Source organism: Diabrotica undecimpunctata, chromosome 2, assembly GCF_040954645.1.
Source record: "Diabrotica undecimpunctata isolate CICGRU chromosome 2, icDiaUnde3, whole genome shotgun sequence".
NCBI lineage: Eukaryota > Metazoa > Arthropoda > Insecta > Coleoptera > Chrysomelidae > Diabrotica > Diabrotica undecimpunctata.
The window spans coordinates 145,515,139-145,528,823 of NC_092804.1; the positions used below are offsets into that span (position 1 = coordinate 145,515,139).

A 13,685-nucleotide genomic window follows, 5' to 3' on the forward strand; every position below is an offset into this window, starting at 1 on the left:
TAATGTCAAGGTAGAAAAAATTAAAGTTAATTTGTGAATGTAGCAGGTGAGACCAATGGTACCGCCGTTTGGGTCTGTAAATAACTATACGATCTTTTTTATATTGCAGGGATATAGATTGGAGCAATGTGGGGAAAATTGGTTTTTATTCTAGTTGCTACCCAGCTGTCCTCTGAAATTGTATCAGCCGCTACATGTGAGTTTATTATTACTATTAACTATTGTTACGTGTTATTTTAATAAGTAAAATATATTTACTCAAATGTGTTTTTTCAAATTTTAAAATGTTTAATCCCTACAACAAAGGCTTTGGCCTTTTAATGTGTTTTGTATTGGCAATTACCATGCCACAAATTTTTCACACTTTTTTTAAAAACATACATATATTTCCAAGTGTGTACAAGTCATACAGCTTCTACAACTTCTGCTTCTACATCACCGTAACTACTGGATATTGTGCCTAAATAGTTGATTTCCATAATCTACTTAATGCTGGTTACGTCAATTTGCATTTTACATCTGGTCGGTTCTTTGCTGATAACTATTGTTTTTGTTTTCTGGGCTGAAATGATCATGTTTAACTTCTTTGCCATTATGTTAAATTTATGCACTCTTCTTTGTAAGTCATCTTCATTTTCTGCTCTTAGTATGGCATCGTCTGTATACCATAGGATACCTCTCTTCACGGTTTTAATTATTTCATTCATTACGAGATTAAAGAGAAGAGGGATTAAGGAATCTCCCTGCCTTATATTTTTGCAGGTGTCTATTTTCTCTGTCAGTTGTCCATCTATTCTGGCCTACATTTCGATGTTCTTGTATATATCTTTGATTGTTTAATGATATCTATTTAAATTTGTCTGATGTATAAAACGTCAATAACGTACTATAGCCGTACTATGTCAAAGACTTTTTTAAGTCAATCAAACAAAGGATTGCCGGTTGATTGTATTTTAGTGCCTTTTCCGTTATTTGTTTTGAAACAAATATTGCGTCTCTATACGATCTTTCGCTTTGGAAGTCTTGTTGTTCATTCTCTAATGATATTCTCGTTATTTAATTTATTTAATATTTTTGTCGTTAATCTTAGTGTTGTGTTTAATAGATTAATTCCTCTATAGTTTTCTGGTTGTTTTTGTCACATTTCTAAAGCTATTTTTTGTCATTCTTTGAGTACTTTGTCGTATTGTAATATTTTGTTGATGAGCTGTTCTAATTATTGATCTGTCATTATTGTTAGCAGTGTTCTCAAAGCTCATTTCCTGCTTCGTCCATGCCTGCAGCTTTTCTTTTTTTTTTATTTTCTTTGTACTGTCTCCACTTTCTCTGTACTTATTCTGGTTTGTTCATTAGTTGTAATTTCCGGTGTTTATGATTCTGCTAGTGTCGGTTGGTCTTCTGAGTACAGCCTATTTAAGTAATCCATCCACGTGTTCGTCTCTATACCTTTAATTTTTACAATTTCTGTCATTTCTTGTCTCTGCCTACTTAGAAATATCCACGTTTTCTGTTGTAATCCGTAGAAGTCATAATTCAGATCTTTTGAGAAACATTTCCAGGTTATAACAAATCTATGTGTCTCATTGCGATTTCTCCTATAGTTTTTTGCATACGAATGTTGTTCCTTGTTATTCATGTATTTCAGATAGGCATATTTTATTTTTTTAGCAGTTTTCTTTTACTACCTTACAGAACCATTGCGTTTTGTTCCGGAAATATTTATTCCCATTTACTATTTTTTTGACAAAAGACTCCTTTGTAGCATTTAGAATATTTAGTTTTAATTTTTAGCCAGTCCTCTACTTCATCATCTTCTTCGCTTCAGTTGCTGTCTATTGCTTCTACTTAGGAAGCTTTGGAAAATGAAATCCCCGCATTATAGCCAACGGGGTACTGAGGGTACTGACTAATAATTGATGGGAACAATTGATGGGCATAATATTAAAATTTAGTGTACGGATTGTTGCTTAACATTAAAAAGACAGTTTATGAGGATTAGGAAAACAAACATGGTAATAAAACTTTAAGCATTGGGGGCAAACGGATAGAAAGAGTAAAAGAGTGTGTTTATTTGGGAACACTTCTTCTTCTTCGTGTGCCTCATCCTTTAAGGGCAACGACGGTCATCATGGCCCTTTTTACTCTGCCTGCAGCAGTTCTGAAGGGTTCTATTAATGTTTTTCCACTCCAGTGCTTTAACTTTTTCAACCAGGCCGTGCGTCGTCTCCCCGTTTGTCTTTTTCCTTTTACTTTCCCTAGTATAACTGTTTGCTTATAATATTGTTTTCATCTTGTTGAAAGAGCTTCTGGCCATCTCAATGTGTCGTTTCATTTTAATGCTGCAGTCCCATTGTTCATTTAGCTCTCATCCTATCCCAAGTACATAATTGTGTCTGAGTACTTTCTCTAAAGCTTTTTCTTTAATGTAGATTGTTTTGTCTTGAATCTTGTTCTTGACTAACAATCATAATTTTTTTTTGTGTTTAGAGCCATTTCTTACCTCTCGCAATAGTGCGTAGTGCGATCGCAACAAATTTTCTTCCTTTTGGAGTATTGTTCAGGTAATTGACATGCCTTCATTGACATATTAAACATATTAAAAAGTAGAGGCAATAATACACATCCATGTCGTCCTTCTCTTCTCATAGGTTTTTCTTTAGATTTTTTTGGTCTACTCGTATTATGGCTTTAGGACCCCTAATAACTGAAAATAACGACTACTCTGCAAAGATCAGACCAAGAATAGACAAAGAACGATTCAGTCTTATAAGATTCAGGGCAGGTTTATGTAGTACAGATTTATCACTAAACCGGGAGACTCGTTTAATTAAATGTTAGGTGTTCAGTCTACTTCATTACAGATTCGCAGCTTGGACCTTCGAAGCTTGGACCTTAGAGTTAGAATCAATACCAAGAATTAATTATTTTGAAATGTAGGTGTACAAAAGAACACAATGTGGGTGTACAGAGAATATTAAGAGTTAACAGAGTTACCAATGGAAAGGTGGGTAAAGGAATGAGGATAGAAAAATTAGTAGAAACAACTGGCAAAGAAAAAAAATGCAATACTATGCTCACATAATGCGTGGTGAAATATACAAAATCTTACGACTTATCATGCAAGGAAAAATAACGGGCAAAAGAATTGTAGGAGAAGATGTATACCCTGGCTCAGAAATTTGAGGGAGTAGTTTGGATGCAGTGTAGGTCAACTATTTAGAGCGGCAGTTTATAAAGTAACAATAGCCATGATAATAGTTAACCCTCGCAGAGAAGACGGCAAAAAATAGCATTTACGAATGAAAAATTTTAAACAAAAATTAATGAATATGTACTTCCAGTTATCATTATTATTCTTCTTTTTTGAAATAACAGTACACGATTGGAAGCGCGTTTTGTTTGTAGACGAGAGTACCATATGATCATTGTAGAAACTGGATCATGTGAACGATTTTGTCAAAGACGCATTTCTCTATAGTATACTTTGTGATGTCTGTAAGGAGTTACTGCCTGTACCTACGCCTGCAGATATGTGCAGATAATTGGAGCAAGCTGCTCGTGAGGAGTGAGAAAGAATACCAAAGCAAACCTTAAAAAATGTTATAAGAGAAATACAGCATTGACTTTAAGTGTTATTGTGACTAGATGTGGAAACACTCGATATTAGAGTGGCGTTTTTGTTTTGTATCGAAGATGAAATTCTTCAAAAAACTAAAATTCTTTCGTGACAAAACATGTCAGTAGATATTACGCAGTTAAAATTAAAGTTATAGGTACATTCATTTTTCTTCCATTTTAAAAGACATAAATATATCCCTTAAAACCAAGTGGAGAATTTTTTACAGAAGTATTTATCTCTTTATTTCTGCTTAAATTACTTTTATATAGGTATTTGTTAGGTACCAGGTTTAACATATTTATGGTTTTATTCCAGTTTATTTACAAAACTACTCTTTAACCGTAGTTTAAAGTATTTTTGTATTCTTAAGTTGGAAGTACTAGTTATTTGAGATTAGAGAAGCATTATGTTATTCTAACATGTGCAATGTGAACTTAAAAGCATGTTCCAAAATGATTATTGATAATGAATAATCACTGTGACATGATATTGTCACATGATTTTAACTAACTTGCTATCAATATTTGATTTAAGTTACTCCCTTATAAAAAGACTTATTATTATGAACAAACAAATTTTCATAAAATTCAAAAAAATTCTGATTAATGCAAGTTTTTATTCGAATAATTTTGTATTTTTTCACGTTCATTTATTTTCATCTCTATTTATATGATTATAAGAAATTTTTGCGTAATCTACAAAACATACGAATTAATAAAGAAAGTTAATACAACTCCTTGAACCTTCTGATAATATTGTCCCAAATATAAATTAAATATGAACAAGATAAGATGTCAAAGTCAGGGATTTAATCATTTATTATGTACAATAATGAGTAAACAAAGCCAATATAACATCAAAGCAATGTGTAAATTTATATAGTTTGTCTGTAAAGTATCAAATAAAAGATTGTTTTGGAAACAAACGACTTTATAGTAAAATCCTGAACTACGTCGTTAGGAATTTCTAAATGAGTCTAAATCATTGCATTTCTAATGCAATGATTTCGAAAGATCTAACTTCTTCTTAGGCACCCTTTAAATCTAGAATCAAACAAAGCATAAATTCGTTTTTTGAGATAAAGAGTTGATTATCAGTAACTAAATGTATGAGAATATCAATGGTACCTCGACCTATACGAAATCAATACTGTGAGTAGGGAAAAACTGATCTAATTTCAATAAGATATTCTAATCCACAGATGTTCTACAATTTTTAATTGAAGATTGGTGTGACGAAAACTTTGTCCCCTAATATGAAGATAAAATTTGAAATTAAATTATGACAAATGTTACGTGTTCCAATTGGTAGACGGCAAAATTAGACGAAATATTGACTAAAATTGTTGCTGTAAAGAGCACGAAGAAGCCGACACAAAAATAGTATATGACATTTCTCAATTGAATAGAAACTGCAACGTCACTGTTCATTACACCTATTTTGATGTATTCGTATTATTGTTGGTAAACATGAAGTTTTTAAAAGCAGAAATTCATGTTACAATTGAGATGAGCACCAGCAAACAGCAAAAATATAGTTTATAAAAATGTAGTGCACATGACTTCTACTTAGCTTTAACGGTTTGCCACTTTTTACAGGGAACGACTACAATTCGTCTTACTTTAAAAAAGGGAAAAAAGGCATGTTTCCATTTTAACTAAATCCACTGTATTCCAACAGAGTTTTATAAATCTTATTAATTTATCACCGCCACATTTGGATGAAGGGAATTATATATTCAAATCAATCGAAGAATTTGTTTGTTGGATATATTTTCTGAAGACTCTTCAGTCTTCAGAAAATAACATAATTATTGCAGCAATAGAATCACTTGAAGAGAGGAAAGTAATGAACACTAACATATCAAAAAAGAAAACACTATGGTTTAGAGAGGAAGTGAAGACAAAATGTGAAGAAAAGAAGAAAGCCTTTTTACAATACAGAACACAACAAACACAACAGACGACAACTTACTGAAGGCACATTAAAAAACAGACAGAGTCATGTCTACATAAAAAGAAGAAGAAGAAGAATTAAATATTACAAAATAGGTTAATAAACAAACCTTTTTAAAAGAAATGCATTAATGTTTTATTATTTAATAAATAATACATAATTCATTTTTTTATAATGTTAAGGTTTTTTATATTAATTTTCACTTATATTTAGATTTTAATTTAAATTTTTAGATGACAGCATGAAATTTCAATAATATATTTTATTAGCGTTATGAGAATATCTTAGCAGATTTTACGTATTATTGAAATTTCTAAATTCGCAAAGAATGGCAAAAATCTTGCAGAAACTTTTTTGCAACGCCTTATTCGCTTTTTTGATTTTTTTTTTATTCCAAAGTACATAATATGTACTTTGGAATAAATAATATGATGTGCCAAACTCAAAAAATGGGATGCCGTCGCTACAGTTAGACAATACAGGGATACTTTAAACTCACAATTCAACATTGCATTTTTCAAGCCTAAGAAAGATCAGTGTTCAGTATGCAGTGCGTATAACAATACAGATCCAGAGAAAAGAACTCAATCAATGGAAGACAATTACACTAGCCATGTTTTAAACAAAGAATCTGTTAGAAATTTGAAAGATGCTAATAAGGAATTGTCAAAAACTGATAAATCGTTTTTAACAATATGCTTCGATTTGCAGAAAGTATTAGTAATGCCCAAGTCAGAGGTAAGTAACTTTTATTATAAGAGTAAGCTTGCAACTTATAATTTTACTATTTATGACTTGGGCAATAATCAAGGATATTGCTACGTATGGCATGAACAAATATCAAAAAGGGGGCCGAATGTAATTGCAAGCTCTTTTATGGCATTTTTTAAAAGGTGCAAAACAAGATGGCATTCGAAAAGTCGTGTTATACTCCGACAATTGCGGAGGGCAAAACCGTAATCGTTTTATTTTTTCGATGTTTGCTCATGCGTCGGTGACTTTGGATCTGGAAATAACACACCGTTTTCTTGAGATTGGTCATACCCAGAACGAAAATGACAGCATACACGCTGTGATAGAAGTTGCAAAGAAACGACATTCGAATATTTATACTCCTGACCAGTGGATTAGCCTTATAAAGATGGCAAAAGTTACTTCTCCACAATATAGAGTGAAAGAAATGTCTCAAGAAGACTTTTTTAGTTTTAAACCAATGGTTCAGAAACAGAACTGGAAGAGAACTAACACTGCGGAGGTGGTAAAGATAAGCAAAATTAGGGAAATTCACTTCGAACCAAAGAATCCTTATAAAGTTTATTTTACCTACAGTTTTGCAGAAAATTACAAAGAACTCGACATCGCAACATCAAAATTACGTAAACCCCAAGAATATAAACTACCACGTTTATACCGATGTCTTTTACCAATTGACAGTAAAAAATTAAATGGTCTATTAAGTTTATGTAAAGCCAATTTGATACCAGCAATGTACCATGGGTTTTATAACTCCCTGCGGCCTGCTAGTGAAGACATTCTACCAGAGTGCTCTACAGATCAAGAAACTGGTTCCGAATCTGAACAATAGCAGTGTAGTGTACTGAGCAATTAGTCGTTAATTATTATTATAATTAGTGTTATAATGCCATAATAAATAAGTTGCTAAAAATAAAATATTTGTTAATTTTATTTGTTTTATTATTGTAGTATGTTTTTATAACATAGTTTTGTCGACGAAGACTGTAGTAACTCATTCAAAATCCAAAATTGAATAACCTTATGAAATTTATATTCATTTGCAATAATTCTGATTGCACAAATGGTTACTGAGTGAAAAAATGAAAAACGTAGTAGTGATAACTAAAAAATTACAGAACGTCACTTTTCACAATTATTTTTAAACACAATTATCTCGGAATGAGCGATCTTGAGTTACGACAGTTTTCGTTGGGAGGGTCGATATAATTACAAGCGTTTCCTGAAAATTTGGACGATAAAAAAATTGTGTTTTTGAGATGTTGTTTTGTTGAGATTTTGTTTTTTTAAATTTCAGAATTTTTTTTCTAATTTTCCGGCTTTTCCTGAAGTCGTAGTTCAATTCTACTATCTTCATCATGTTCAGCGGAAAGTTTTAAATCAGAAAAGATGTGTAGCTTATATTTTTTTAAGCCAGTGGAGCTTAATATGTCAAAAATAAGCAACTAGGTTCGAAAAAAGTGACAAAATATATTAAAAATTAAAAAATTCGTGGAGGACGTAATTTAAAATATTTAGGCTGAAATTTGGGCAAACTTCTTTGTTTATATCGTAAAATAAGCAAACAAATTTAAGCTCAATTGAAAAACATCGATTGCAATCGATTTTGACATGAAAAATGAAAATTCAAAAATTATTTTTTAAAGTTGTCAGACTACGAAATATACCTATTATTTTTTTCGGATAAGAGTCATTCTTTGTAAGAAATATGTAGTTTACTTAATTAAATGGCGTTTTTGTCGTAAAGCTATTTGTATCACCAGCATTTTTGTCCATATCTTATAGGTTTCAAACTTCGGATTACGAAAACGTCCCATGAATTTTGTCGAACAGAACTTACACTTGATTTTTTACCCTTTCATTAAACTCTAATTTAAAAAATCAGGTTGCTAGTTATTACCAACATAATTCCTGTCACATGATGTGTTCTATGTGTTGGACTCGTTAACATGCCCCATATTTTTGTCGGACAAATATATTATATAAGGTTGGCTATTGAATAAATTTAAAAACAACCTTCTAGTTTTCACAATCATAAACTTGTCAGAATGACCTTTAATTACGTTTTACAATTGAAGCTTCTCGTGTTCCAGTCTTTTCATACATCGAAGTTTGTCCGACTCGACTTCGTTAAGCTATGAACAAATTTTCAGCTTGCTATTAATAAACTATTTTTAAAATCCGTAAAATAGTTTCGAAACACAATTCAGATATTTGCCTTAATCTGAGCCTTCTAAAAATTGCAAGGCATAGCAGCAGACGTTGATAAAGATGTTAATAGAGACATGGGGATTTTAAATTTTGCATTCCACGACATGTCTCCTCAACTAAGCAGAAAAATATTTAGCGAATTGGTTTCTTGTACTCATACAGAGTAGATCCGAATAAAATGAAATATTAACATCTTTATCAACGTCTGCTATGCCTTGCAATTTTTAGAAGGCTCAGATTAAGGCAGATATCTGAATTGTGTTTCGATACTATTTTACGGATTTAATATCAGATGTCGCTATTGTGTCCATTTCGAAGCCATTTTATTGTTGCTTCTTAAAGACAGGAAAGATTTATTTTTCACGTTGAGAACGCCTATGAATAGCTGTTCTGATGAGCTTTATTAAAGCGAAATAAGTATAAACAGATACATAGACGCTTTGTACGTGAAATGAAATCTTGACTGTCTATTTCATTTCAAACTATTTTTTGTTACGCAGGATCCAGGACCATATTTAAATTTGGCGATTTTCCTGTTTTGATGTTATAAAAATATTTTTTTTATTTCTTCAAGACTGAAATATTTCTGCTTTCCTTTTTCAAAAGTCTGCTAAAAAGAAAAAATTTCTCCGATAATATCTATCTTATCTTATCTCTTTAACCAAACTTAGTAACTATTTTATAACCCTGTCAACACATATCCCTTTCTAATTCTTCCAGAATACCTCCACACTTCAACTTTCAATATTGCTATATGATACCTTTTTGTGTATTTCCTCAAGATCTTCATTGAAGGTTATCCAGGTTCGACCTATTGAAGGCTCAGCATTTAGGTTTACGTCGATTATTGTTAATTAATCCTTATTAGAGTTATATGTTTTCTGTTACATTTATTTTCTTAAATTTTCTATTTTATGATTTCTTCGATTAACTTTATATATTGTGTGTCAGAAACTCTTCTATACCCTCATGCAACCAATTAGAGGCGCCAATCAATATTTCTTTATTTAGTGAAATGGTAACCTTTATGTTTTTTTTTCGATAGTGTGTCTTGTCCCAAAGATAATATATATTTACGTAAACTTAAAGACTCCTTCTTCATGACTCTCCAGTTTTTAATTTTTGCTTCATTCCAGCCACAGTCTGCTGAATTATGTGTATTAACATTAAGGTAACGACAAATGAATTTTGAAATAATAATATTTTTATTATTTTTAAATTTTATATTTCTTTGCTATAGTTTTTTCTTTGTTATTAAATTTTGTTATTTAATTTCAGCCAAAGTGGTGTGCTATCATGGAACATGGGCTCGTTATAGATCTGGAAAAGGATCTTACCAACTTACTGACATAGACACTTCATTATGTACCCATTTAATTTACAGTTTTATCGGAATATCTACGTCTGGAAACATCGTTTCATTGGACTCTTATTTGGACAATGATTTAAGTAAGTATTGTTTATTATAAGAAAATGTTATTAAAAAAAAATATTTCATCTAATTAAACTAGGTAGGTACTTTACAAAACGGTACATACAATGTGTATAATAGTAGAATGTGGCGTACAAAACCGAATCTATATAAAAAAATTACAAATTGTACCAAATATAAATCAGACGTACACCCGGAAAGAAAAGTACTATACGGTGACAGTCTGGGAATGGCTCGCGGCTAGACAAAACAGTGGAGATGGTCGTGCGGTCCACAAAACAAAAAAATCCGAAGTTATATCAGGGGCGCCAGGTAAATTGGCCCACAGCCTTCCCTACGTTGCTATTCAATAAACCACCAACTTACCAATAGGTTTACTACTAAAATACTAAGTAACAGTATACAACCTGAATAAATAAAAAAATAAATGAAATTGTCAGATTAGAATTTAGTCAATTTTAATAAATAGATTCCCAAGATAGTTGAAAATAAATACATACATATTACATATTACAATATTATTTAACTTTACCATAGGCTTAATAAAAAAATAATATAAAAATGCGGCTTCTGCTTGCCTAACAAAAATTCATAAGTTATTTCTACTTAACAGAACAAAATGAAAGGTAAGACGTATCAAAAGTACCGGACGCTAAGGGGTGTGCGGTTCAATACCAACCAAAAAAAAATAATTAACGCAAATAGGACACCACGTGAGCTCAAGTGCGTGCGCAGAAAATAATATAAAAAAAATAAATCTCAAATATATAACCCCCCCTTAGACGCAGTTTACAAAATTAAAATAGGTATGTGTAAATATTGAATTAATAAAATAAACCGCAAATTATCTTTAAAAAAAATCTGTAAAGTATTTGTAAATATGAAAATAAAAACTAACAGCAAATAATCTTTAAAAAAACTATTGTATTCCGCAAACCAAATTAGACGGCGCTTAAATCTTCCGTTGAAAATTAATTATCGATCCATACCTCGAATTTTCATATACTTCACCGCGTGGAATTCCAGTTATAGTTCAGCGTGTCTTCAATCCAAAATCCCATACGCTTGTCGCTGTACATAGACTTGTGTGACAATGTTGAAAAGTTAAAAATTACAGCCAGACGGAAAAATACGAAGAAGAAGAAGCAGAAAAAAACAAACAAACCAACCAACCCTGAAGCAAGAAAACATTAATTACCATCTGTGTCTAAAATAATTATTTGGAAATAAATATATTGATTTTAACACTTTGTTTATCTGCCTTTTGGCGATAATGGAGCAATACAAAAAAAAACTTGTCTCCGAACTTGAATGTATGAAAACTGATAAAAATGTGAATAGCTTTTTAGAGATGGGATAAAAAAATAACTACAACTTTTTAATTAATTAAAAACGAAATGTTCTAACACTCACCCTTCTTAGCCAGATTAGGGGTTTGAAATATCCCAAATTGGACCGAAGCGTAGCCGGCTATTTGGACTCGTGATTAAGGCTAATTTCTTGATCTAAATACGACTCCCGGTATTCACGTGTACTGTAGATCCGCTTTTTTTTTAGCGAAATTGTGGATATTCCAAAAAAAACCCTTCCACGAAGGCAGCAAATCCCCTTGAATATCCACACGGTTCGGACTAGTCCAGATCCCACATGGAACAGCAGCAAAAGCAAAAAAACAAAAATGCCGTTTTTAATCTAGCCCAACCTTTCAGTAACACTCTCAAACCTGGAATCACTTTCTTTCCGTCGTCTTTCCGAACACTTGACAACTTGACACACGGAGGTCACCGAATAGTACCGAGATTCAAAAATTTCAATTTTATGATCCCAATTCTTCCAAGATAACTCTAGAAAGAACGATCTAAATTAGTTTCTTCACAAAAAAGAGGACGTGTTCCCTTAACTTCAGCACAATTTGCCAGACATTACCCCTATTTAAAAATTACTAATTTTATTTTCGCCACCTTGCTTATAATATATTATAGGCAACCGCTCTTACACGTCCTGAATTATTTAAATTTTGATAAAATAGAGGTGGGACTTTCTACTTTAAATTTGGAACGTAACAACACCTCCCTTTCCCAGAGGAAAATTTACGAGGAAAAACTAGACGAAGAAAATTTTCCCTCGCGCTAGCGACGCACTACCTAAACTCCGAGCGAAGTCCACAACACAATCATCATCCACACCGTCTTCACCGTGCGCAAGTACTTGGACAACGAAAGACATACCAATCTCAAACCACACGCACAAAGCAACAACTTACTTACAACACTTACTCCACTTCCACACAACAGTCATCTCTCATCGTATGAGATCAAGTAGAATAGTTTCAAATTCCAACGTCAATCTGACAACACTGATTAGGTCGGTTACTGGATGTTGCCCTTATTCGCGACCTCCCAGCTCTGGGGCATCGCTAGTACTTCACTATACCTCGCATAACATGAGTCCATAAGAAACTCTCCACCATTCCACTCTTACTGATACTGCGAGGAACATCTACCGAAACAGTAGTGTAATTCCAATTGTTCATTAAAATAAAAATGAGATAGGTCTTTCAGAATTTAAATCCGTATACAACGAAATTTAGTGAATCATCCAAAACTAAGCTATTATCCAACAAGATTCACCAAAACATAATTATGTGGCTTCGAAAAAATCCCAATTAAATAGAATGGCTTACTAACATCAAAACAAATCCCAACGCCATATCATCGAAGACAACATATTTCTGACCAAACCTAAGTGACATTCAATTCCATAAATCAAAAGAAATTAAGGCTACCGCAACCCTACGACTTCGTATTGGCTACCTAACACAAAAAAAAAACGAATCGGTTGACCATCCAAATACATCCTAAGAACAGATCATAGCCAACACTCAGTCATCCTTCACGGACACAACAAAAAAATAAATACAACCAATTTCAAAAGACTAACTAAATTTACTTAGACTAGACAAAACTTTTGCTAGTCCGTTCTACTCCGACCTAAATCCTATCGGGATCACCAGTCGGGTTACTAATCCTTAAATCCTTAATATTCCAAATACCTTGATCCTTGCCATTTTCATCCTCTAAACTATATGTCCAGGGGGAAACTTTCTTCTTCACGAAGTAGGGTCCTATCCATCTAGGAGCTAACTTTTTCGTGAAATATTTAGCGGCATCTGACAATACAAAATTTCTCCGCCATACTGACTGATGGGGCTGAAATTCCTCTGGACGTCTCCGTAGATTATAGGTCTTCTCACACTTAGCCGAAGCTTTATCTAAACGTTTTCTAACATCAACAAATAATTCCTGGAGTCCACGCGATCGATTATATCCCATTTTAGCTACTTCGTCCTCCGGGTCTCCGAGTTTGTCCTTTCGGGAAAAATCTCGTCCATCCACTACCATCTTCCGACCGAAATTTATGAAGTAGGGATCTTGACCAGTCGACTCGTGGTATGCAGTGCGCGTAGCACATGCTAGTTTGGCCAAATTTTCATCCCACTTCCTATGGTTGTCAGCTATATAAGTTGCCATCATTGTTTTAAGGGTTCGGTTATAGCGTTCAGATGGATTGCACTGTGGATGATACAACGCATTATAACGAACTGAGACACCATAGGTTTCCATCATTTTCTTGAAAATACCCGAAGTATACTGGACACCATTATCACATAGTAACAGACGTGGAACTCCAAATACGAGAAAAACTTCTTCTTCT

General features: G+C 32.7%; 1 protein-coding gene across 1 annotated transcript in view; it reads left to right on the forward strand.

Moving 5' to 3' along the window:
• LOC140435007 (chitinase-3-like protein 1) overlaps positions 1-13,685 on the forward strand; it is a 44,523-nt gene continuing 30,838 nt past the window's right edge. Inside the window, exons 1-3 of the mRNA XM_072523667.1 lie at positions 1-46; positions 110-196; positions 9,818-9,988. Coding sequence (XP_072379768.1) covers positions 127-196; positions 9,818-9,988 — 241 coding nt within the window. The 5' untranslated portion in view covers positions 1-46; positions 110-126. The remainder of the gene's footprint in view (positions 47-109; positions 197-9,817; positions 9,989-13,685) is intronic.